General features: G+C 53.2%; 1 protein-coding gene across 1 annotated transcript; it reads left to right on the top strand.

The window, feature by feature from the left end:
- Positions 1 to 1440: 1440 nt before the first annotated feature.
- LOC139242217 (UPF0193 protein EVG1-like) lies at positions 1441 to 26733 on the top strand. Its single transcript, XM_070870275.1, has 6 exons — positions 1441 to 1486; positions 2547 to 2609; positions 4349 to 4528; positions 19846 to 19977; positions 20507 to 20607; positions 26591 to 26733. The coding sequence occupies exons 1-6, from the start codon at positions 1441 to 1443 to the stop codon at positions 26687 to 26689; spliced, it is 621 nt and encodes a 206-aa protein (XP_070726376.1). The 3' UTR covers positions 26690 to 26733.
- The last annotated feature ends 207 nt before the right edge of the window (positions 26734 to 26940 follow it).

Raw genomic sequence — 26940 nt, forward strand, 5'->3', positions numbered from 1 at the left:
GGATGGCAGGACTGACATATGAGGAGAGACTGGATCGACTGGGCCTGTATTCACTGAAGTTTAGAAGGATGAGGGGGGATCTCATAGAAACAGATAAAATCCTGACGGGACTGGACAGGTTAGAAACAGGAAGAATGTTCCCGATGTTGGAGAAGTCCAGAACCAGGGACACAGTCTTTAGGATAAGGGGTAGGTCATTTAGGACTGAGATGAGGAGAAACCTCTTCACTCAGAGAGTTGTTACCCTGTGGAATTCTCTACCGCAAAGAATTGTTGATGCCAGTTCATTGGATATATTGAAGAGGGAGTTAGATATGGCCCTTACGACTAAAGGGATCAAGCGGTACGGAGAGAAAGCAGGAAAGGGGTACTGAGGGAATGATCAGCCATGATCTTATTGAATGGTGATGCAAGCTCGAAGGGACGAATGGCCTACTCCTGCACCTATTTTCTATGTTTGTATGTCAGGTCCAACTTGGTGAACATCTTCCCTCCAGCCAGGGTCACAAATAGGTCATCTGCCTTGTCCAGCGGGTACTGGTCCTGTAGCGAAAAGCGGTTAATCGTTACTTTATAGTCCCCACAAATTCTGACCGTGCCATCCTCTAAGTACTGGGACAATCTGACTAGCCCATTTGTTGAATTCCACCGGCGCGATGATGCCTTCTCGCTGCAGCCTGTCCAGCTCAATTTCCACTTTCTCACCCATCATATGTGGTACCTCACGTGCCTTGTGGTGGATGAGTCGCGTACCGGGAATCAAATGGATCTGCACTTTTGCCCCCCGAGAAGCTTCCAATGCCTGGCTCGATCAACGATGGAAACCTGCTCAAAACCTGGGCACATGAGGCATCGTCGATGGATGAAAGCGCTCGGATGTCGTCCCAGTTCCAGTGGATTTTTCCCAGCCCGTTTCTGCCAAACAATGTGGGGCAATCCCCTGGCACAATCCACAGCGGGAGTTCGTGTACTGCTCCATCATAGGAGACTTTGGTTTCTGCACTGCCAATTACAGGGATTAGTTCCTTGATGTAAGTCCTTAGTTTGGTGTGAATGGGGCTGAGCTTGGGCCTGTGTGCCTTTTTGCCCCACAGCCTGTCGAAGGCCTTTTTACTCATTATAGTCTGACTCGCACCTGTGTCCAGTTCCATAGATATGGAATACCGTTCAGTTCAACTTTCAACATTATTGGTTGACATTTTGTGGTGAATGTGTATATCCCATACACTTCTGCCTCCTCGGTACGAGTCTTCAATTCAGCCTGATCCACAGTGGATCAATCTTCTGCAACGTGGTGGTTTGCAGCTCGCCTGCACATTCGCTGGAGGTGTCCCATTGTTCTGCAACCGTTGCACGCATAGTGCTTGAAGCGGCATTGATGGAGCCGATGATCACCTCCGCAGCGCCAACAAGGTGTTAACTGCCTCGCATTAATGATTGATGGCGGACTCTGGATCATCTGAGGTTGGACAACAGCAGCCGACGTGTACGTTCTGCCATGTATATTCCTGCTTGAAACAATGTTACTTTGTGCACAGTACTGGCCGAAACTTCTTTACTCTGCAAAATCTATTTGGTGTTGTTGCTGGTGGACATAAATGCCTGGGCTAGCGTTATGGCTTTACTTACATTCAGAGTTTCAACAGTCAACAGTTTGCGAAGAATTACCTCATGGCCAATGCCCAGTACAAAAAAGTGTCTCAGCATTTGTTCTAGGAATCCCTCAAATTCGCAATGTTCTGCAAGGCGCCTTAGTTCGGCGACATAGCTCGCCACTTCCTGGCCCTCCGACCGTTGACATGTGTAGAACATATCTCGCCATCAAAACGCTTTCCTTAGGATTTAGGTGCTCCTGGACCAGATACACAATTCTTCGTAGGATTTCTCTGTTGATTTTACTGGAGCTAGGAGATTCTTCATGAGGCCATAGGTTGTTGTCCCACAGACAGGAGGATCGCCCTTCGTTTGGCAGCGTTCTCGTCCCCTTCCAGCTCGTTGGCCACAAAGTATTGGTCGAGTCTCTTCACGAAGACCTCCCAATCGTCCCCTTCTGAGAATCTCTCCAGGATACCAACTGTTGTTTGCATTTTCACGCGGTTGTTCGTTACCTCGTCGCCAATTGATACGTTCATAATAAAGGATGAAACTGAGTACTGTGTACAAAGAGCAAATGTGACCTTAGCTCCTATGATAAGACTCCAAAGTGCAGGTACCTCATGGGTGGCCTGCTTATATACCGTGCTACCAAGGGATGCTGGGATCCCTTGGGACTCCAACAGGTAGGCCTTCTGGCGATAGTGTAATACAGGTTACCAAGAGTTAAATACATGACACAGAGAATGAGAGAGAGAGAGAGAGAGAGACGCACTCAGACAGTGACACACACAGAGGCGTGGGCGCAGAGCGACACACGTGCTCGGAGACACAGAGACAGCCACACATAGAGAGAATAGAGGGAAGACAAAAAGAGCTCCCCACAGACACATTTGGAAGTGGGCTGTGTTCCCTCCCATTGCTGCTGACTGACCTGCCCTGTCTTGTTGCAGTGATGATGCAGGAATCCAAACTGAATCAATTCCAACAGAGGCAGCTTAACAGAAGTCTTCATGGTGAGTATATCTATAAAGGTGCTTTTCACTCTATATTGGAGTATCAGAGTAAGGAAGTCTTGCTACAATTGTACAGGGCCCTGGTGAGACCACACCTGGAGTACTGTGCACAGTTTGGGTCCCCTTATCTAAGGAATGATACACTTACCTTGGAGGCGGTGCAACGAAGGTTCACCAGTCTGATCACGGATGAGAGGTCTGTCCTATGATGAGCGATTGAGTTGATTGGGCCAATACTCTCTGGAGTTTAGAACAATGAGGGATTGTTTCCCCTGGCTGGAGAGTCTAGAACTGGGCGGCACAGTCTCAGGATAAGGAGAGGCCATTTAAGACAGAGATGAGGAGAAATTTCTTCACTCAGAGGGTTGTGAATCTTTTGAATTATGTGCCCCAGAGAGCTGTGGATGTTCAGTCTCTGAATATATTCAACGCTGAGACTGAGAGATTTTTGGAGTCTCGAGGAATCAAGGGATATGGGAATCGGGCGGGCATGTGGAGTTGAGGTCGATGATCAGCCATGATCTTATTGAATGGCAAAGAAGACTCGAGGGGCCATATGGCCGATTCCTGCTCCTATTTCTTATGTTCTTAAACAAATTTCCATGTTGTCCTTGCCTTGGGAGTGTTTGATGGGACAGTGTAGAGGGAGCTTTACTCTGTATCTAACCTGTGCTGTACCTACCCTGGGAGTGTTTGATGGGACAGTGTAAAGGGAGCTTTACTCTGTATCTAACCCATGCTGTAACTGCCCTGGGAGTGTTTGATGGGACAGTGTAGAGGGAGCTTTACTCTGTATCTAACCCATGCTGTACCTGCCTTGGGAGTGTTTGATGGGACAGTGTAGAGGGAGCTTTACTCTGTATCTAACCTGTGCTGTACCTACCCTGGGAATGTTTGATGGGACAGTGTAGAGGGAGCTTTACTCTGTATCTAACCCCATGCTGTGCTTGCCCTGGGAGTGTTTGAGTGAACAGCATCGAAAGAGGCCATTCAGCCCATTGTGGTAGAGCTGTCCAATTAGTTCCACCCTCCTGCTCTCTTTGCATTGCGCTGTAAACTTTTTACATGGTTTTATAAATAAAGGCATAGAATACAATATCAACAAAATTATGCTAAACCTTTATAAATCAGTGGTTCGGCACCAGCTGGAGTATTGTGTCAAATTCTGGGCATCACACTTGAGGCAGGATGTCAAGGCCTTGGAAAGGGTGCAGAGGAGATTTACTGGGATGGTTCCAGGAATGTGGGACTTCAGTGATGTGGAGAGACTGGAGAAGCTGGGGTGGTTCTCCTTCGGGCAGAGAAAGTTAAGGGAAATTTTGATAGACGTGTTCCAAATTGTGAAGGGCTTTGATCGAGTAAATAAGGAGAAACTGGCAGAAGGGTCAATAACCAGAGGACTCAGATTTAAGTCTTTGACAAAAGAGGGGAGATGAGGAGAATTTGTTTCACGCAGCGAGTTGTTGTGATTGGGAATGCGCTGCCTGAAAGGGTACTGGAAGCAGATTCAGTAGTAACTTTCAAAAGAGATTTGGATAAATACTTGAAGTGGAAAGATGACAGGGCTGTGGGGAAAGAGCAGTGCAGTGGGACAAATTGGATTGCTCTACAACAGAGCAACGAGGGGCAGAATGGCCTCCCTCTGTGTTCTCTGATTCGATAAAACTGCTGTCTCATATTTGCCGGAAGTCTCAACTTGAGCGCTGGATTGTGTTGTTTTAATATTTCTTTTCTTGCAGGGGGCAAAGCCTTTCCTGTGAGCTGCAACCCCATCTCCAGCCAGATTTCAGCACCCCCTCCTCTGCCACCAGCCTCGTCTCTCCAAGTTCGCCCTTCCTCCAAACCACGCCTGCGGCCTGCAGATCGCTGCCGTGCTGGAGACGCATACCAACGGGAAAGGTTTCGACCACGACCAACAAGTAGGTGTTCAAATATACCTGATTTAGTAATGCTAGCAGCACCCCTACCACCCGTCACGCCCCAAACAATCAGCCCTGTCCTTGGATTAATCCCACAAAGGGAGACAACAACAACAACTTGTATTTATATAGCGCCTTTAGCATAGTGAAACCTCACAAGGCACTTCAAGAGTATTATTAGATAAAAAATTTGACACCAGCCGCATAAGTAGAAATTAGCGCAGGTGACGAACAGCTTGGTCAAAGAGTTGGATTTTAAGGAGCGTCATGAAGGAGGAAAGAGGTAAAGAGGCGGAGAGGTTTAGGCAGGGAATTCCAGAGGTTAGGGCGCAGGCACGGCCACCAAAGGTTGAGCGATTATAATCAAGGATGCTCAAGATGGCAGAATTAGAGAAGTGTAGACATCTCAGGAGGGGGGAGGCAGGGATTGTGAGGCTGGAGGAGATTGCAGAGTTGGGGACCTCTGCAAGTATCAGGTGGTTTGAGCCTCTCTGAAACAACGCTGAATAAATCCAAGTTAGCGAGCCCCTCCTTCATTGTAAAGTCAGGCAGTGCATTCACTGTAAAATTAGAGAACTCTTTCACCATAACCCTAACCCTCCTTCCCCCTTGGCATGCTTATCAAGCCATCCTGTTTTCATGCAAGCTTTCCAGAACTAAAACCAGTGACTCGACCATACAAATATACATGAGTGCTGTATTTTTCCCACAAATCACGCAAAACATTTTCAGAAAATGTTTCCATTTGCTATTTTTTTCCACAATAACTGAATTTTTTTAAATTAAAGTTTTAAACAGAATAAAAAAACTTGAAACACTAAAATAACTGGATGAAATGTATCCACTGAATTGTCTTTTGTACCGTTTCATGGTCATTACTGCAGGCTTCATCTGCCCAAAGTCCAGGTTTAGACTTGGTATTCTTGTCCAGAGCGCTGACACTATTGACTGACTGATTCTGGCCCTTTGGTTGGTGCTGATGGCTGTCTTACAACTGACACCCCCCTCCCATGCCTCAATATCACAAACCTTGGCCTCACAATCCCCAGCCACCCACCTACCGAGATGCACCACTCCAGCCCCCTTTTAATAAGAACATAAGAAATAGGAGCAGGAGTCGGCCATTGGGCCCTCGAGCCTGCTCCGCCATTTAATACGATCATTGCTGATCCGATCATGGATTCAGCTCCGCTTCCCTACCCGCTCCCCATAACCCCTTATTCCCTTATCATTTCAGAAACTGTCTATTTCTGTTTTAAATTTATTCAATGTCCCAGCTTCCACAGCTCACTGAGGCAATGAATTCCACAGATTTACAACCCCACAATCTCTCCCTTTACCCCCTTCTCTCTCCCTTTACCCCCTTCTCTCTCCCTTTACCCCCTTCTCTCTCCCTTTACCCCCTTCTCTCTCCCTTTACCCCCTTCTCTCTCCCTTTACCCCCTTCTCTCTCCCTTTACCCCCTTCTCTCTCCCTTTACCCCCTTCTCTCTCCCTTTACCCCCTTCTCTCTCCCTTTACCCACTTCTCTCTCTCTTTACCCCCTTCTCTCTCCCTTTACCCCCTTCTCTCTCCCTTTACCCCCTTCTCTCTCCCTTTACCCCCTTCTCTCTCCCTTTACCCCCTTCTCTCTCCCTTTACCCCCTTCTCTCTCCCTTTACCCCCTTCTCTCTCCCTTTCCCCCTTCTCTCTCCCTTTCCCCCCTTCTCTCTCCCTTTTCCCCCTTCTCTCTCTCTTCCCGCCCCCTTCTCCCTTCCCGCCCCCTTCTCCCTTCCCGCCCCCTTCTCCCTCCCCGCCCCCTTCTCCCTCCCCGCCCCCTTCTCCCTCCCCTCCCCGCCCCCTTCTCCCTCCCCTCCCCGCCCCCTTCTCCCTCCCCTCCCCGCCCCCTTCTCCCTCCCCTCCCCGCCCCCTTCTCCCTCCCCTCCCCGCCCCCTTCTCCCTCCCCTCCCCGCCACCTTCTCCCTCCCCTCCCCGCCCCCTTCTCCCTCCCCTCCCCGCCCCCTTCTCCCTCCCTCCCCGCCCTCTTCTCCCTCCCCTCCCCGCCCCCTTCTCCCTCCCCTTCCCGCCCCCTTCTCCCTCCCCTTCCCGCCCCCTTCTCCCTCCCCTTCCCGCCCCCTTCTCCCTCCCCTTCCCGCCCCCTTCTCCCTCCCCTCCCCGCCCCCTTCTCCCTCCCCTTCCCGCCCCCTTCTCCCTCCCCTTCCCGCCCCCTTCTCCCTCCCCTTCCCGCCCCCTTCTCCCTCCCCTTCCCGCCCCCTTCTCCCTCCCCTTCCCGCCCCCTTCTCCCTCCCCTTCCCGCCCCCTTCTCCCTCCCCTTCCCGCCCCCTTCTCCCTCCCCTTCCCGCCCCCTTCTCCCTCCCCTTCCCGCCCCCTTCTCCCTCCCCTTCCCGCCCCCTTCTCCCTCCCCTTCCCGCCCCCTTCTCCCTCCCCTTCCCGCCCCCTTCTCCCTCCCCTTCCCGCCCCCTTCTCCCTCCCCTTCCCGCCCCCTTCTCCCTCCCCTTCCCGCCCCCTTCTCCCTCCCCTTCCCGCCCCCTTCTCCCTCCCCTTCCCGCCCCCTTCTCCCTCCCCTTCCCGCCCCCTTCTCCCTCCCCTTCCCGCCCCCTTCTCCCTCCCCTTCCCGCCCCCTTCTCCCTCCCCTTCCCGCCCCCTTCTCCCTCCCCTTCCCGCCCCCTTCTCCCTCCCCTTCCCGCCCCCTTCTCCCTCCCCTTCCCGCCCCCTTCTCCCTCCCCTTCCCGCCCCCTTCTCCCTCCCCTTCCCGCCCCCTTCTCCCTCCCCTTCCCGCCCCCTTCTCCCTCCCCTTCCCGCCCCCTTCTCCCTCCCCTTCCCGCCCCCTTCTCCCTCCCCTTCCCGCCCCCTTCTCCCTCCCCTTCCCGCCCCCTTCTCCCTCCCCTTCCCGCCCCCTTCTCCCTCCCCTTCCCGCCCCCTTCTCCCTCCCCTTCCCGCCCCCTTCTCCCTCCCCTTCCCGCCCCCTTCTCCCTCCCCTTCCCGCCCCCTTCTCCCTCCCCTTCCCGCCCCCTTCTCCCTCCCCTTCCCGCCCCCTTCTCCCTCCCCTTCCCGCCCCCTTCTCCCTCCCCTTCCCGCCCCCTTCTCCCTCCCCTTCCCGCCCCCTTCTCCCTCCCCTTCCCGCCCCCTTCTCCCTCCCCTTCCCGCCCCCTTCTCCCTCCCCTTCCCGCCCCCTTCTCCCTCCCCTTCCCGCCCCCTTCTCCCTCCCCTTCCCGCCCCCTTCTCCCTCCCCTTCCCGCCCCCTTCTCCCTCCCCTTCCCGCCCCCTTCTCCCTCCCCTTCCCGCCCCCTTCTCCCTCCCCTTCCCGCCCCCTTCTCCCTCCCCTTCCCGCCCCCTTCTCCCTCCCCTTCCCGCCCCCTTCTCCCTCCCCTTCCCGCCCCCTTCTCCCTCCCCTTCCCGCCCCCTTCTCCCTCCCCTTCCCGCCCCCTTCTCCCTCCCCTTCCCGCCCCCTTCTCCCTCCCCTTCCCGCCCCCTTCTCCCTCCCCTTCCCGCCCCCTTCTCCCTCCCCTTCCCGCCCCCTTCTCCCTCCCCTTCCCGCCCCCTTCTCCCTCCCCTTCCCGCCCCCTTCTCCCTCCCCTTCCCGCCCCCTTCTCCCTCCCCTTCCCGCCCCCTTCTCCCTCCCCTTCCCCGCCCCCTTCTCCCTCCCCTTCCCCGCCCCCTTCTCCCTCCCCTTCTCCCTCCCCCTTCTCCCTCCCCTTCTCCCTCCCCCTTCTCCCTCCCCCTTCTCCCTCCCCCTTCTCCCTCCCCTTCCCGCCCCCTTCTCCCTCCCCTTCTCCCTCCCCTTCCCGCCCCCTTCTCCCTCCCCTTCCCGCCCCCTTCTCCCTCCCCCTTCTCCCTCCCCTTCCCGCCCCCTTCCCGCCCCCTTCTCCCTCCCCTTCCCGCCCCCTTCCCGCCCCCTTCTCCCTCCCCTTCCCGCCCCCTTCTCCCTCCCCTTCCCGCCCCCTTCTCCCTCCCCTTCCCGCCCCCTTCTCCCTCCCCTTCCCGCCCCCTTCTCCCTCCCCTTCCCGCCCCCTTCTCCCCCCCCTTCTCCCCCCCCTTCTCCCCCCCTTCTCCCCCCCTTCTCCCCCCCCTTCTCCCCCCCCTTCTCCCCCCCCTTCTCCCCCCCCTTCCCCGCCCCCTTCTCCCTCCCCTTCCCCGCCCCCTTCTCCCTCCCCCTTCTCCCTCCCCTTCCCGCCCCCCGCCCCCTTCTCCCTCCCCTTCCCCGCCCCCTTCTCCCTCCCCCTTCTCCCTCCCCTTCCCCGCCCCCTTCTCCCTCCCCCTTCTCCCTCCCCTTCCCGCCCCCCGCCCCCTTCTCCCTCCCCTTCCCCGCCCCCTTCTCCCTCCCCCTTCTCCCTCCCCTTCCCGCCCCCTTCTCCCTCCCCTTCCCGCCCCCTTCTCCCTCCCCTTCCCGCCCCCTTCTCCCTCCCCTTCCCGCCCCCTTCTCCCTCCCCTTCCCGCCCCCTTCTCCCTCCCCTTCCCGCCCCCTTCTCCCTCCCCTTCCCGCCCCCTTCTCCCTCCCCTTCCCGCCCCCTTCTCCCTCCCCTTCCCGCCCCCTTCTCCCTCCCCTTCCCGCCCCCTTCTCCCTCCCCTTCCCGCCCCCTTCTCCCTCCCCTTCCCGCCCCCTTCTCCCTCCCCTTCCCGCCCCCTTCTCCCTCCCCTTCCCGCCCCCTTCTCCCTCCCCTTCCCGCCCCCTTCTCCCTCCCCTTCCCGCCCCCTTCTCCCTCCCCTTCCCGCCCCCTTCTCCCTCCCCTTCCCGCCCCCTTCTCCCTCCCCTTCCCGCCCCCTTCTCCCTCCCCTTCCCGCCCCCTTCTCCCTCCCCTTCCCGCCCCCTTCTCCCTCCCCTTCCCGCCCCCTTCTCCCTCCCCTTCCCGCCCCCTTCTCCCTCCCCTTCCCGCCCCCTTCTCCCTCCCCTTCCCGCCCCCTTCTCCCTCCCCTTCCCGCCCCCTTCTCCCTCCCCTTCCCCGCCCCCTTCTCCCTCCCCTTCCCCGCCCCTTCTCCCTCCCCTTCCCCGCCCCCTTCTCCCTCCCCTTCTCCCTCCCCCTTCTCCCTCCCCTTCCCGCCCCCTTCTCCCTCCCCCTTCTCCCTCCCCCTTCTCCCTCCCCTTCCCGCCCCCTTCTCCCTCCCCTTCTCCCTCCCCTTCCCGCCCCCTTCTCCCTCCCCTTCCCGCCCCCTTCTCCCTCCCCTTCTCCCTCCCCTTCCCGCCCCCTTCCCGCCCCCTTCTCCCTCCCCTTCCCGCCCCCTTCCCGCCCCCTTCTCCCTCCCCTTCCCGCCCCCTTCTCCCTCCCCTTCCCGCCCCCTTCTCCCTCCCCTTCCCGCCCCCTTCTCCCCCCCCTTCTCCCCCCCCTTCTCCCCCCCTTCTCCCCCCCCTTCTCCCCCCCCCTTCCCCGCCCCCTTCTCCCTCCCCTTCCCCGCCCCCTTCTCCCTCCCCCTTCTCCCGCCCCCTTCCCTCCCCCTTCTCCCTCCCCCTTCTCCCTCCCCCTTCTCCCTCCCCCTTCTCCCTCCCCCTTCTCCCTCCCATTCCCGCCCCCTTCTCCCTCCCCTTCCCGCCCCCTTCTCCCTCCCCTTCCCGCCCCCTTCTCCCTCCCCTTCCCGCCCCCTTCTCCCTCCCCTTCCCGCCCCCTTCTCCCTCCCCTTCTCCCTCCCCTTCTCCCCCCCCTTCTCCCCCCCCTTCTCCCCCCCCTTCTCCCCCCCCTTCTCCCCTCCCTTCTCCCCCCCCCTTCTCCCCCCCCTTCTCCGCCCCCTTCTCCCTCCCCTTCCCGCCCCCTTCTCCCTCCCTTCTTGCTCCCTTCCGGCCCTTCCTTCCCGCCCAACCCCTTCTTCCCCCCCCCCTTCTCGCCCCCCCCCCCACTCTTGCTCCCTTTAACCCCCCCCAACGTGCCCTTTCCAAATCATCCTGCCCTTATCCCCTTCCTCTCTTTAGCTCCCTCCAGCCATTCTCTTCCCTTATTTACCTACCTCCTTCATTTCTCCCTAATCCATTTCTCCTTCTCCCCTTTCCCCTCACCCCAACCTGTTCTCCCTTTCCCCCTCATCCTATCTCTTCTCCCCTTTCCCATCTCTTGCTCACACGTAGAATCATAGAATGGTTACAGCACAGTCGGAGGCCATTCGACCCGTCGAGTCCATGCTGGCTCTCTGCAAGGACACTTCAGCAAGTCCCCCCTGCCCTTGTCCCGGAGCCCTGCAAATGTTTTTCCTTCAGCTACTTATCCAATTCCCTTTTGAAAGCCATGACTGAGTCTGCCTCCACTGCCCTTTCAGGCAGCGCATTCCAGATTCTGACCATTCGCCGTGTAAACAAGGTTTTACTCATGTCGTCTTTGGTTCTTTTATCAATCACCTTAAATCTGTGTCCTCTGGTTCCTGACCCTTCCACCAATGGGAACAGATTCTCTCTGTCTACTCTGTCTAGGCACCTCATGATTTTGAATAACTTGATCAAATCTCCTCTCAACTTTCTCTGGTCTAAAAAAGAAAGACTTATATTTAAAAACGCCTTTCACGACCACCGAACGTCTCAAAGTGCTTTACAGCCAATGAAATACATTTGGAGTGTAGTCACGTAGTAATGTAGGAAACACGGCAGCCAATTTGCGCACAGAAATGTGATAATGACCAGATAATCTGTTGATTGGGGGACAAATATTAGCCGGGACACCGGGGATAACTCCCCTGCTCTTCTTCGAAATAGTGCCGTGGGATCTTCTACGTCCAACTGAGAGAACAGATGGGGCCTCGGTTTAACGTCTCATCCGAAAGACGGCACCTCCGACAGTGCAGCACTCCCTCAGCACTGCACTGGAGTGTCAGCCTGGATTTGTGTGCTCAAGTCCCTTGAGTGGGACTTGAACCCACGACCTTCTGACTCGGAGGTGAGAGTGCTGCCCACTGAGCCACAGCTGACAACAACCCCAGCTTCTCCAGTCTATCCACATAAGTGAAGTCCCTCATCCCTAAAATCATTCTTGTAAATCTTTTCTGCTCCCTCTCTAAGGCCTTCACGTCCTTCCTAAAATGCAGTGCACAGAATTGGACACAATCCTGCAGTTTGTGCCGAACCAGTGTTTTCTAAAGGTTTCTGACTTCCTAGCTTTTGTACTCTATGCCTCTATTTATGAAGCTCAGGGTCCCGTATGCTTTTTTGTAACCACTTTCTCAACCTACCCTGCCACCTTCAACCATTTGTGCACACATAAGCCCCCAGGTCTCTCTGTTCATGGAGCGCTTTAGGTTTACATTGCCTCTCCTCACTTCCTACCAAAATGCATCACTTCACACTTTTCTGCATTCAATTTCATCTGCCGCGTGTCCGCCCATTTCACCAGCCTGTCATCTGCCACGTGTCCGCCCATTTCACCAGCCTGTCATCTGCCACGTGTCCGCCCATTTCACCAGCCTGTCATCTGCCACGTGTCCGCCCATTTCACCAGCCTGTCATCTGCCACGTGTCCGTCCATTTCACCAGCCTGTCATCTGCCACGTGTCCGCCCATTTCACCAGCCTGTCATCTGCCGCGTGTCCGCCCATTTCACCAGCCTGTCATCTGCCACGTGTCCGCCCATTTCACCAGCCTGTCATCTGCCACGTGTCCGCCCATTTCACCAGCCTGTCATCTGCCACGTGTCCGCCCATTTCACCAGCCTGTCATTTTGAAGTCTATCGGTCTCCTCCACACAATTCACTAAACTTCCAAGTTTTATTTCATCCGCAAATTTTGAAATTGTGCCCTGTACACCCACGTCCAAATCATTAATATATATCAAAAAAAGCTGTGGTCCCAGTACCGACCCTTGGGGAACACCACTGTATACCTTCTTCCAAAGAAAACTCTGTTTCCCGTCACTGAGCCAATTTCATATCCATGCTGCCACTGTCCCTTTTATTCCATGGCCTTCAACTTTCCTGGCAAGCCTATTATGTGGCAATTTGTCAAACGCCCTTGGACATCCATGTACACCACGTCAACCACATTGCCCTCATCAACTTCATCAAAGCACTCCAAGTTAGTTAAATACGATTTGCCTTTAACACATCCCTGCTGGCTTTTCTTAATTAATCCACACTTGTCCTAGTGACTGTTAACTTTGTCCCTGATTATTGTTTCCAAGGTTAAACTGACTGGCCTTTGTTGCTGGGTGTATCCTCTCACCCTTTTTTGAACAAGGTGTAGCATTTGCAATTCCCAATCCTCTGGCACTACCTCTGTGCCTGAGGAGGATTGGAAGTTTATGGCCAGTACCTTCGTCATTTCTTCCTTAACCTCCCTCAGTATGCATCCCATCCGGTCCTGGTGACTTATCTACTTTAAGTACAGCCAGCCTTTTTAGTGCCTCCTGTTCAGCAAGTTTTATCTCCTGCATTATCTCCACTACCTCCTCTTTCACTATGACTTTGGCAGCATCCTCTTCCTTGGTGAAGACAGATGCAAAGTACTCGTTTAGAACCTCAGCCATGCCCTCTGCCTCCATGCATAGGTCTCTGTTTTGGTCCTGAATTAGCTCCACCCCTCCACTTACTCCCCGTTTGCTAGTTATATGCCAACAGAAGACTTTTGGATTACCATTTACGTTAGTTGCCAATCTATTCTCATACCCTCTCTTTGCCCCTCTTATCATCTTTTTCACTTCCCATCTGAACCTTCAGCCTGATTCTCACTTGTATTCTGAACCTGACATCTGTCATACACTCTCTTTTTCTGCTTCATCTTACTCTCTATCTCTTTTGTCTTCCAGGGACTTTAGTTGCCTTACCTTTTCCCCTCATGTGAATGTACTACCTCAACATCCATCAAGCAAACCGAAGCTTGAAAGTCTCCTTTTGAGATGCAGAGGTAAACCATGCCAAAAAACCCTCCTATTTAGGGTTCCCGCTCGATCACACACTGTCACATAGACAACATCTCCAGAACCTTGTGAAGAAACTAAAGAGTAGTGTCAACTTGACCCAGAAACTGGCCGGATCCACATGGGGAGCAGACGGTCGAACCCTCTGTGCAGCAGCTCGCGCCCTGGTGTACACTACAACGGAGTACTGCTCTCCGGCATGACTATCCAGTCCACATGGCAAATCCGTTTATGTCCAGCTAAAATTCTACTGTGAGAATTATCACCGATACGCTATATCGACACCAACAGCTTGGCTGCCCGTGCTGGCAAACATAGCACCACCACACTGTGCTCCAATATGCCGTCTCCAGAGAATACACTGCTACACCGGCAAAACCATGCTGATCCAGGCCGACTTGAACAACCTGCCACCAACTCATCTCAAATCTACAGGGCCATTTTAGACCGTCGCCGAAGCCCTCCGAGATCTCCCCTCAGCCTTGATGACTGATAGCGAAATGCTTGGAAGAACTGCGACATATGGGATGGATTCCTTACAGAGAACCCCACAGTATAACCTGAAGGATCAAACCTTCCTCGCAAACAGTGGACAACCATCAATCGCCTCAGAACCGGTCATGGTCGATGCTGCTCTAATTGATGGAAGATTAAAGCATCTACATCATGCGACTGTGGAGCTCCGAATCAGACCCTGGAGCACTTCATTGAGCTCTCAGAGGGAATTCACAGGGAGCCTACAATTTATCCACGCTGTTACACCGGAAGCTTTGGCCTGGATATCTGACATTTAATTTGACATTTAATTTGTTTTGCTACAACCATATGAAAGATGATGATTCAAATTTACCCGGGCCAGATCCATTCTCAACCCACTCAAATTGGCCTTACTCCAATTAAGTATTTTTACTCTAGGTTGCTCCCTGTCCTTTTCCATAGCTAATCTAAACCTTATGATACTGTGATCACTGTTCCCTAAATGTTCACATGTTGACACTTGCTCCATTTTAACCCACCTCATTCCCCAGAACCAGATCCAGCAATGCCGCCTCCTTTGTTGGGATGGAATCAAGAAAGTTCTCCGAAACACACTTCAGAAATTCTTCCCCCTCTCTGCCCTTCACACTATTACTGTCCCAGTTTATATTGGGATAGTTGTCGTCCCCCTTTTTTAATACTCTAGAGTTCTTGCACTCTCTGTAATTTCTCTGCAAATTTGCTCCTCCATATCTTTCCCACTAGTTGGTGGCCTGTAGAATACACCGAGTAATGGCACCACCATTGTTTCTTAACTCTAACCAAATAGATTCTGTCCTTGACCCCTCCAGGACCTCCTCTCTCTCCAGCACTGCAACAGTCTCCTTAACCAATTCTGCAACACCACCTCCTATCTTTCTGTCCCTATCTTTCCTGAACACCCTGTAACCAGGAATTTAAAAACCCAATCATGCCCATTTTTGAGCCAGGTCTCCGTTACCGTCCCATGTGGTTATTTGCGCCTGCAGCTCACCAACATATTGACCACGCTTCGTGCATTGACACACATGCACTATAAGCCTGTCTTGGACCTTCTTGTATTCTCTCTTAGTTTGACCCCATCTAAAACCGTACTATTCCATACTGTAGTGCTATCTGTCTCTCCCCATCCTTTGTGCACTTTGTTTTTAAAGTGGAGCTACATCTTGGTGCTCATCCTCCTCCTAAATTAATTTAACCCCTCCCCAACAGCACGAGCACCACACTCCCCTTCACCAAGTTCCCACGCAAAGACATTGGTCCCGGCTCTATTGAGGTGCAACCCATCCGGCCTGTACAGGTCCCGCCTCCCCCAGACCTGGTCCCAATACCCCAGGAATCTGAAGCCCTCCCTCCTGTACCATCTCTCCAGCCACGCAATCTAGAACAGTGATCACAGTAACATAAGGTTTAGATTAGCTATGGAAAAGGACAGGGAGCAATCTAGAGTAAAAATACTTAATTAGAGTAAGGCCAATTTCAGTGGGTTGAGAACGGATCTGGCCCGCGTAAATTGGAATCATCATCTTCTCTATCCTCCCTTTTCTGTACTCGCCAGCTTGTGGCACAGGGAGCAATCCAGAGATTCTTACTACCTTTGAGGTCCTGCTTTTTAATCTCTTTCCTGGCTCCCTAAAATCTGCCTGCAGGACCTCATCCCTTTTTCTACCTATATCATTGGTCGCGATATGGACCACGACCTCTGACTGTTCACCCTCTTCCCCCCTCAATGTTCTGCAGCTGCTCGGTGACATCCTTGACCCTGGCACCAAGGAGCCAACATACCATCCTGGAATCACGTCTGCAAATACACCTGTCTGTTCCCCTAACTATCGAATCCCCTGCCACTATTGCCTTACTGATCTTCCACCTCCCCTCCGCCCCTGCGCCCCACCCTCCGGTGCAGCTGAGCTGCCCGTGGTGCCACGGTCTTGGCTCTGGCTGTACTCCCCAGAGGAACCATCGGCCTCACCAGTACGACACAGGCTGGAGAGTGATCCCCCCTCCCGGAGGGGTGGAAGCGGGATGACAGGATGTGAAACATTTCTGGCTCCAGGGAAGTTGTGCGGGAGTTAGCAGAGGCACTGTCACAGCACCACGCTCCAGGCCGCTGCACAACCGGCGATGACGTCATCGCCAAGCGCACCAACCCTTTCCACCCCGCGTTGGATTTTGCCACGAGGCTGGCATATCAGCACCAGCCTCCCGGGTCACGAAATGGGCTGACACCTGCTCGCGGGGCGAAAGTTAAAGTGGAGCTTGTCAGCGCCCAGCATCACCACCTTGGCGGTTTTGCCGACTCTTTGATCGGCTCCAATACTTGTACGCTAGCGTTGTCCGGGCCGCCATCGTGCGGACGGAGTGCCAGGCTGCAGCTTTTGTACCACGCTGCCCTGGGGGTCCAGTGGAGACCATCAGAGGCTTTTGCAGAATGTGCAGCGGCCCTCCCCTTTAAACAAAGGGGAGTGATTTTGAAAGGTGTCAGTGCTGCGCGAAGCATCTGCGTAGCGCTGCCAATCGCAGCCCGTTGGGGCCGCTGGACCCGCGCCGACAGGAGGAGGAAAGCTCCTCTGAGGGGCAGTGAGGACAATTCCACGGCTGGGGTGGGAAGTCCTGCCCCAAGCAGGTTACCACCCCCAATCGGGGTGCGGGGCAATTTTAACCCCCAAGAGTCTTAAACGTCGGGTCTACCGTTATCTCCGGCCGCTTCTCTCGCTCTCTCAGTTAAAGTCTTTATTCACATGATTATTTATAATTATTTCATTAGTTTATCGAGTTAAGTTAGAGCGAATGCAACGCTAATACTCACCCACCAATCACCTACCTACAGTCCTGGTGATGTCACTCCTTTTTGCTGTTCTTTTGGAATTTGTATCTGCCGGCACAGCTCAGTCCTCGGCCTCCATCGCTCACTATCGCCCACTGCTCGGTCCTCTGCCTCCATCGCTCACTGTCCCCCACTGCCTCAGTCCTCGGTCTTCATCGCTCACTATCCCCCACTGCCTCAGTCCTCGGCCTCCATCGCTCACTATCCCCCACTGCCTCAGTCCTCGGCCTCCATCGCTCACTGTCCCCCACTGCCTCAGTCCTCGGTCTCCATCGCTCACTATCCCCCACTGCCTCAGTCCTCGGCCTCCATCGCTCACTGTCCCCCACTGCCTCAGGCCTCGGTCTCCATCGCTCTCTATCCCTCACTGCCTCAGTCCTCGGTCTCCATCGCTCACTATCCCCCACTGCTCGGTCCTCGGCCTCCATCGCTCACTGTCCCCCACTGCCTCAGTCCTCGGTCTCCATTGCTCACTATCCCCCACTGCCTCAGTCCTCGGCCTCCATCGCTCACTATCCCCCACTGCCTCAGTCCTCGGCCTCCATCGCTCACTATCCCCCACTGCCACAATCCTCAGCCTCCCGCGCTCTCTATCCCCCACTGCCTCAGTCCTCGGTCTCCCGCGCTCTCTATCCCCCACTGCCTCAGTCCTCGGTCTCCCGCGCTCACTATCACCCACTGCCTCAGTCCTCGGCCTCCATCGCTCACTATCCCCCACTGCCTCAGTCCTCGGTCTCCCGCGCTCACTATCCCCCACTGCCTCAGTCCTCGGCCTCCATCGCTCACTATCCCCCACTGCCTCAGTCCTCGATCTCCATCGCTCACTATCCCCCACTGCCTCAGTCCTCGGTCTCCCGGGCTCACTATCCCCCACTGCCTCAGTCCTCGGTCTCCCGCGCTCACTATCCCCCACTGCCTCAGTCATCGGCCTCCATCGCTCACTATCCCCCACTGCCTCAGTCCTCTGTCTCCCGCGCTCACTATCCCCCACTGCCTCAGTCCTCGGCCTCCCGCGCTCTCTACCCCCCACTGCCTCAGTCCTCGGTCACCCGTGCTCACTATCCCCCACTGCCTCAGTCCTCAGCCTCCCGCGCTCTCTATCCCCCACTGTTCACTCGCCACTTCCACTCATTCTCTCTGTCGCAGGAAACGCTAGTGGAAGTTGTGTACAGACCACCAAACAGTAGTAGTGAGATTGGGGACAGTATCAAACAAGAAATTAAGGATGCATGCAATAAAGATACAGCAGTTATCATGGGCAACTTTAATCTACATATTGACTGGGCTAACCAAACTGGGAGCAATGCGGTGGAGGAGGATTTCCTGGAGTGTATTAGGGATGGTTTTCTAGACCAATATGTCGAGGAACCAACTAGAGAGCTGGTCACCCTAGACTGGGTGATGTGTAATGAGAGAGGATAATTAGCAATCTTGTTGTGCGGGGCCCCTTGGGGAAGAGTGACCATAATATGGTAGAATTCTTTATTAAGATGGCGAGTGACACAGTTAATTCAGAGACTAGGGTCCTGAACTTGGGGAAAGGTAACTTCGATGGTATGAGACGTGAATTGGCTAGGATAGACAGGGAAATTATATTTAAAGGGTTGATGGTGGATAGGCAATGGCAAACATTTAAAGATCACATGGATGAACTTCAACAATTGTACATCCCTGTCTGGAGTAAAAAAATAAAACGGGGACGGTGGCTCAACCGTGGCTAACAAGGGAAATTAAGGATAGTGTTAAATCCAAGGAAGAGGCATATAAATTGGCCAGAAAAAGCAGCAAACCTGAGGACTGGGAGAACTTTATGATACAGCAGAGGAAGACAAAGGATTTAATTAGGAGGGGGAAAATAGAGTATGAGAGGAAACTTGCTGGGAACATAAAAACTGACTGCAGTGGATGTGGTGTATTTGGACTTTCAAAAGGCTTTTGACAAGGTCCCATATAATAGATTGGTGTGCAAAATTAAAGCACGTGGTATTGGGGGTAATGTACTAACGTGGATAGAGAATTGGTTGGCAGACAGGAAGCAGAGAGTCGGGATAAACGGGTCCTTTTCAGAATGGGAGGCAGTGACTAGTGGAGTGCCGCAGGGGTCAGTGCTGGGACCCCAGCTCTTTACAATATACATCAATGATTTAGATGAAGGAATTGAGTGTAATATCTCCAGGTTTGCAGATGACACTAAACTGGGTGGCGGTGTGAGCTGTGAGGGGGACGCTAAAAGGCTGCAGGGTGACTTGGATAGGTTAGGTGAGTGGGCAAATGCATGGCAGATGCAGTATAATGTGGATAAATGTGAGGTTATCCACTTTGGTGGCAAAAACAGGAAGGCAGAATATTATCTGAATGGCGGCAGATTAGGAAAAGGGGAGATGCAACGAGACCTGGGTGTCATGGTACATCAGTCACTGAAAGTTGGCTTGCAGGTACAGCAGGCGGTGAAGAAGGCAAATGGCATGTTGGCCTTCATAGCTAGGGGATTTGAGTATAGAGGCAGGGAGATCTTACTGCAGTTGTACAGAGCCTTGGTGAGGCCTTAGCTGGAATATTGTGTTCAGTTTTGGTCTCCTAATCTGAGGAAGGACGTTCTTGCTATTGAGGGAGTGCAGCGAAGGTTCACCAGACTGATTCCAGGGATGGCAGAACTGACATATGAGGAGAGACTGGATCAACTGGGCCTTTATCCACTGGAGTTTAGAAGGATGAGGGGGGATCTGGACAGGTTAGATGCGGGTAGATTGTTCCCGATGTTGGGGAAGTCCAGAACCAGGGGACACACTCATAGGATTAGGGTTAGGCCATTTAGGACTGAGATGAGGAGAAACTTCTTCACCCAGAGAGTTGTTAACCTGTGGAATTCCCTGCCGCAGAGAGTTGTTGATGCCAGTTCATTGGATATATTCAAGAGGGAGTTAGATATGGCCCTTACGGCTAAAGGGATCAAGGGGTATGGAGAGAAAGCAGGAAAGGGGCACCGAGGTGAATGATCAGCCATGATCTTATTGAATGGCAGTGCAGGCTCGAAGGGCCGAATGGCCTACTCCTGCACCTATTTTCTATGTTTCTATGCTTGCCATGATTATGTTTTCTGCCCCTGCTCTCGCTCATCTTCCTCAGTGATGATCAGTATTCATTTTATTTCAGGGAACTTGGAGAAAGAAAAGCAACGCCTGCAGAATATCATGGCCACTGGGAAGGACGTGCCCGAGGCCAATCAGAAGCAAAAGCTCAGGAAGGAGCAAGACGAAGCACCAGAAATCGACCGGTTCGAAGAGTGTAAGTGCACAGGACAGCTCTCTCTATACACTGCTGCTCCTGTATCTGGCACTGCCCCTGTTCCTGCTGGGTGGGAGCTGTGGGTCGGGGGAAGGGGGTAGGCAGCTGATATCTGAGGGAGGGAGCAGCCAGTCAGTAGGGGGGGGGGTCAGTCAGTCAGTGGGGGGGGGGGGTGTCAGTCAGTCAGTGGGGGGGGGGGTCAGTCAGTCAGTGGGGGGGGGGGTCAGTCAGTCAGTGGGGGGGGGGGGTCAGTCAGTCAGTGGGGGGGGGGTCAGTCAGTCAGTGGGGGGGGGGGTCAGTCAGTCAGTGGCGGGGGGGTCAGTCAGTCAGTGGGGGGGGGGGTCAGTCAGTCAGTGGGGGGGGGGGTCAGTCAGTCAGTGGGGGGGGGGTCAGTCAGTCAGTGGGGGGGGTGGAGGGTCGGTCAGTGAGGGGGAGGCTCGGTCAGTGAGGGGGATCAGTCGGTCAGTGAGGGGGAGAATCGTGGCTGACAGGAGGCTGTGACTGAGTCCGATTCCTTTTCCTGTTGCAGTGTGTAATGAGATTGAAGAGAGACGAGAGTTTCTCGAGCAGATGGAAGCTGTCGGCCGAGGAAAGGATTTCCGAGCAATTATTCACACTGAAATCTCCCAGGTACTGGGACGAAACGCAGCAACGGGAAACACCAAACATGCCCAGCTGCTGGCACTGTGGTCTTGTTAATCTTGAGTTGCCATGGGAGACCTACTGTTTGGGTTGGTTCCTGCCCAGACTGAGGAGATTGAGCAACCTCCATAGCACAAACTTGGCAAATTGGGAGCTACTTAGCAGCCCTCCCCCACTCCCGTGGGGCGCGCCCAGTGGATTTAGCCAGGGTGTCCCTTCCGCTAATGAAATAGATAAGAGGCCGAGTGACAGCTTGTCCAGTGACCCCGCCTCGGTCATAGGTGAGTGAAGAAGGAAACACCCAGCAGGGCTACAGCTCCCCATGGACGGGGGAACGTTGGGTGAGTGTTCACATGGGCAGAGCACAGGCACTGGTCCCTGTGGTACTGCAGGAGACGCAGCATGGAGAGACCCACTGCTGAAATCCACGCCGTCATCCAGCTAACTCGTACCTCACTGCATGTGAGAGCTTTGGTGGTATCTGGAAGGAAATGAGTGTGATCTCCTCACAGTTCCTGTTGCCCAGCAACCCTGGCACAGCTTGCTGTTTCCGAGGGCAAGGTCTATGCAGTGGGTGGAGCCTTGCTATAGAGGCAAGCTTCAGAGACGAGAAGGTTATAGTGGGACATCGCAGCCACCACTCTGTCAGTCTGAACCCCGAGTACCTCGCATGGGCACGGGATCAGGCACCTGCCGTGGGAGGGATCCATGGTTCTGGCTGTAAATCAATGGTTCCAGGTGTCGTACCTGCCCTGGGAGTGTTTGATGGGACAGTGCAGAGGAAACTTTACTCCGTATCTAACCCGTGCCCCTGTATCTACGTCCTGTTCCCGATCACCATTCCTGAGCACCATCCTGTGATTCCAGCTGCATTGTGTGGGAGTCGGATGAGGGCAGGGCGCTGATTCCCTGCGTGGGTCATTGGGGCGTCGACACTCTGTGATGACTCACGTGACAGGCTGGCAGCAGGCTGAGTTACCCAATGTCTGGCGCGATCCCAGAGTATAACCATTTACTGCCACACTACTCAGTATATCAACCTGTCCGCCAGTGGTTGCATTATTGGTTCCACGTCAGATACTGGTTACTGCGTCCGATCTGTTTGCTGTCAGCAGTCGAGGAGCAGCTGGCACAGGTTGCCCAACCCCAATCCATCAACAACGATTCATAAGCTAAGTTTGCAGCTGACGCCATCGACTACATCTGGATCCCCATCTTCGAATCTGTCCCTCATTACCAGTCTCCTCTTCACCTCTCTCTCTCTCCCTTGTGTACCCCCCCCTCTCTCTCTCCCTTGTGTACCCCCCCTCTCTCTCTCTCCCTCGTGTACCCACCTCTCTCTCTCCCTCATGTACGCCCCCTTTCTCTCCCTCCCTCGTGTACGCCCCCTTTCTCTCCCTCGTGTACGCCCCCTTTCTCTCCCTCGTGTACGCCCCCTCTCTCCCTCGTGTACCCCCCCTCTCTCTCCCTCGTGTACCCCCCTCTCTCTCCCACGTGTACCCCCTCTCTCTCCCACGTGTACCCCCTCTCTCTCCCATGTGTGCCCCCCCCCTCTCCCTCGTGTACCCCCCCCTCTCCCTCGTGTACGCCCGCTCTCTCCCTCGTGTACGCCCCCTCTCTCTCCCTCGTGTACGCCCTCTCCCTCGTATACGCCCCCTCTCTCTCTCTCTCTCTCTCTCTCATGTACCCCCTCTCTCTCTCTCTCTCGTGTACCCCCCTCTCCCTCTCGTGTTCCCCCTCTCGCGTACCCCCCTCGCTCGCGTACCCCCCTCGCTCGCGTACCCCCCTCGCTCGCGTGCCCCCCCTCGCTCGCGTGCCCCCCCTCGCTCGCGTGCCCCCCCCGCTCGCGTGCCCCCCCCTCGCTCGCGTGCCCCCCCCTCGCTCGCGTGCCCCCCCTCGCTCGCGTGCCCCCCCCGCTCGCGTGCCCCCCCCCGCTCGCGTGCCCCCCCCGCTCGCGTGCCCCCCCCGCTCGCGTGCCCCCCCCGCTCGCGTGCCCCCCCTCGCTCGCGTACCCCCCCTCGCTCGCGTGCCCCCCCTCGCTCGCGTGCCCCCCCTCGCTCGCGTGCCCCCCCCGCTCGCGTGCCCCCCCTCGCTCGCGTGCCCCCCCTCGCTCGCGTGCCCCCCCCTCGCTCGCGTGCCCCCCCTCGCTCGCGCACCCCCCCCTCGCTCGCGCGCCCCCCCCTCTTCCTCGCGTGCCCCCCCCCCCCATCTCTCTCGCATGCCCCTAAATCTCTCTGCCACATGCTCAATGGTTTCCTGATCTTCAGCAGTTGTTAATATTGCAGATGGGAATAAGTGGCCACACATTGTATTAACTGGTGGAGTGGCAATCCATCGACCTGCCCTTCATTAACATCTCTTTTTGTTTTCTTTGGAACCGAGGCAGCTAAGGGGAGACCTTATTGAGGTGTATAAAATTATAACATAAGAACTTAACATAAGAACTAGGAGCAGAAGATGGCCACTTGACCCCTCGAGCCTGCTCCACCATTCAATAAGATCATGGCTGATCTGGTCATGGACGCCGTTCTACTTCCCTGCCCGCTCCCCATAACCGTTCACTCCCTTATCACTCAAAAATCTGTCTATCTCCGCCTTAAATATATTCAATGACCCAGCCTCCACAGCTCTCTTGGGCAGAGAATTCCAAGATTTACGACCCTCTGAAAAAAGAAATTCCTTCTCATCTCAGTTCTAAATGGGCGACCCCTTATTCTGAGACTTTGTCCCCTAGTTTTAGTTTCCCCAGTGAGTGGAAATATCCTCTCTGCATCCTCCTTGTCGAACCCCCTCATTATCTTATATGTTTTGATAAGATCTCCTCTCATTTTTCTAAACTCTAATGAGTATAGGCCCAACCCGCTCAACCATTCTTCATAAGTCAACCCCTACATCTCAGGAACCCAATGAACCTTCTCTGAACAGCCTCCAATGTAAGTATATCCCTCCTTAAATACGGAGACCAAAACTATACGCTGTACTCCAGGTGTGGCCTCACCAATACCCTGTACAGTTGTAGCAGGACTTCTCTGCTTTTATACTCTATCCCTCTTGCAATAAAGGCCAACATTCCATTTGCCTTCCTGATTACTTGCTGTACCTGCATACTAACTTTTTGTGTTTCATGCACAAGGGCACCCAGATCCCTCTGTACTGCAGCATTTTGTAATTTCTCTCCATTTAAATAATTTGCTTTTTTATTTTTCCTGCCAAAGTGGATAACCTCACATTTTCCCACATTATACTCCATCTACCAAATGTTTGCTCACTCACTTAGTCTGTCTATATTCCTTTGCAGATTTTTTTGTGTCCTCCTCACAACTTGCTTTCCCATCCATCTTTGTATCATCAGCAAACTTGGCTACATTGCAGTCGGTCCCTTCATCCAAGTCATTAATATAGATTGTAAATAGTTTGAGGCCCCAGCACCGATCCCTGCAGCACCCCACTAGCCAACCAGAAAATGTCCCATTTATCCCGACTCTGTTTTCTGTTAGTTAGCCAATCCTCTATCCATGCTAATATATTACACCCAACCCCGTGAACTTTTATCTTGTGCAGTAACCTTTTATGTGACACCTTATCGAATGCCTTCCGGAAATCCAAATACACCACATCCACTGGTTCCCCTTTATCCACCCTGTTCGTTACATCCTCAAAGAACTCCAGCAAATTTGTCAAACATGATTTCCTTTTCATAAAACGATACTTGACTGCATTCTGCTTTTCCAAATGCTACTGCTTCCTTAATAATGGACTCCAGCATTTTTGCAACGACAGATGTTGGACTAACTGGTCTATAGTTTCCTGCTTTCTGACTGCCTCCTTTTTTAAATAGGGCGTTACATTTGCGGTTTTCCAAACTACTGGGACTTCCCCAAAATCTAGGGAATTTTGGTGGATTACAACCAATGCATCCACAATCTCTGCAGCCATTTCTTTTGTAGCCATCATGTCCAGGTGTCTTGTCCACCTTCAAATTCAGTCGGAGGGTGAGAAAATTGGATCTCAAACCAGTGTCCTGATCTTAAATAAAGGCAATTACAAAGCTATGAAGGCAGAGTTGGTTAAAGTGGACTGGGGAAATAGATTAAAGTGTAAGACGGTTTTAAGCAGTGGCAGACATTTCAGGAGATATTTCATAACTCTCAACAAAAATATATTCCAGTGAGAAGGCAGAAAGCAGGAAACTATAGTCCCATTATTTTACCGAGTACTTTTTCTTTAGTGATAGTAATTGCTTTAAGTTTCTCCATCCCTATAGTACCTTGATTGTCCACTATTGGGATGTTTTTAGTGTCTTCTACCGTGAAGACCGATACAAAATATTTGTTCAAAATCTCTGCCATTTCCCTGTTTCCCATTATTAATTCCCCAGTCTCATCCTCTAAGGGACCAACGTTTACTTTAGCCACTCTTTTCCTTTTTATATACCTATAGAAACTCTTACTATCTGTTTTTATATTTCTTGCTAGTTTACTCTCATAATCTATCTTCTCTCTCTCTTTTTTAGTCGTCCTTTGCTGGGTTAAAAAAAAAATCCCAATCCTCTGGCCTCCCACTAGTCTTGACCACATTGTTTGCCCTTGTTTTCAGTTTGATACCATCCTTTCCTTCTCACTGGAATATATTTTTGTTAAGAGTTATGAAATAACTCCTTAAATGTCTGCCACTGCTTAAAACCATCTTACACTTTAATCTATTTCCCCTGTCCATTTTAGCCAATTCTGCCCTCATAATCTCCTTTACTTAAGCTTAGGACACTGTTTGAGATCCAACTTTCTCTCACTCCAACTGAATTTGAAATTCAACCATATTATGGTCACTCATTCCTAGAGGATCCTTTATTATGAGATCATTCATTAATCGTGTCTCATTACACAGTACCAGATCTAAGATAGCCTGCTGCCTGGATGGTTCCGCGACGTACTGTTCAAGGAAACTATCCCAGATACATTGTATGAACTCTTCCTTAAGGCTACCATTGGCCAATTTGATTTGTCCAATCAATATGAAGATTAAAATCGCCAAAGATTATCGCCATACCTTTCTTGAAAGTCTCCATTATTTCTTTATTTATACTTCGTCTAACAGTGTAACTACTGTTAGGGGCCCTATAGACTACGCCCACCAGCGACTTCTTCCCCTTATTATTTCTTATCTCCACCCAAACTGATTCTATATCTTGATCCTCTCAGTCAATATCATTTCTTACTACTGCACCGATCTCATCCTTTAACAACAGAGCTACTCCACCTCCTTTTCCCTTTGTCAAATACCCCCAAATATTTAGTTCCCAGCCTTGGTCACCTTGCAATCACATCTCTGTAATGGCGATCAGATCATACCCATTTACATCCATTGTGCAGTCAACTCGTCTATCTTGTTACAAATGCTGCGTGCACTCAGTTTTGTCCTTTTCCCATGTTTCCCTACTCTGACCCCACTTTCTGATGCACTCTAATGTTTATACATGCTGTCCCTTCCTGTCTCACTCTGGTTATCATTTCCCCCATCGCAACCCGGCTCTAGTGCCGCCTTTCTTTTTCAATTTCTTCTCACCTGAATCATTCCCCACCACTATTTAGTTTAAAGCCCTCTATATGAGGGGCCTAGATAGAGAAGGACCTATTTCCCTTGGCAGAGGGGTCAACAACCAGGGGGTGTAGATTTAAAGTAGTTGGTAGGAGGTTTAGAGGGGATTTGAGGGAAAATTTCTTCACACACAGGGTGGTGGGGGTCTGGATCTCACTGCCCGAAAGGGTGGTAGAGGCAGAAACCCTCACCACATTTAAACAGTACTTGGATATGCGCTTGGTGCTGTAACTTGCAGGGATACCGACCAAGAGCTGGAGAGTGGGATTCGGCTGGATAACTCTTGTTCGGCCAGTGCAGATACAATGGGCCAAATGGCATCCTTCTGTGCCATAAATTTTTATGATTTTGTGATTCTATCTCATGTCTGTTACAGAAAATCTATGAGATGGAGGAGATTGACAAGAGGAGGAACAGCGAACTGGGTCAGCAAGTGGAGATGGACAAGAGAGAGAGAGGGTCTACTTCCTCATAGTGTCATATCGAATATCAAAATAAAGTCTGAAGTATTACAAGTTACCTGGGACAAATTCATTTCAGAATAAAAAAACTACAAGTGGAGCTCATTCCCATAAGGGGCTGATTCCCGGGGGCTGGAGAGCCAATTAAATAGAAACATAGAAAATAGGTGCAGGAGTAGGCCATTCAGCCCTTTGAGCCTGCACCGCCATTCAATAAGATCATGGCTGATCATTCAACTTCAGTACCCCTTTCCTGCTTTCTCTC

The sequence above is a fragment of the Pristiophorus japonicus genome, unplaced genomic scaffold, assembly GCF_044704955.1.
Source record: "Pristiophorus japonicus isolate sPriJap1 unplaced genomic scaffold, sPriJap1.hap1 HAP1_SCAFFOLD_1251, whole genome shotgun sequence".
Classification (NCBI taxonomy): Eukaryota; Metazoa; Chordata; class Chondrichthyes; family Pristiophoridae; genus Pristiophorus; species Pristiophorus japonicus.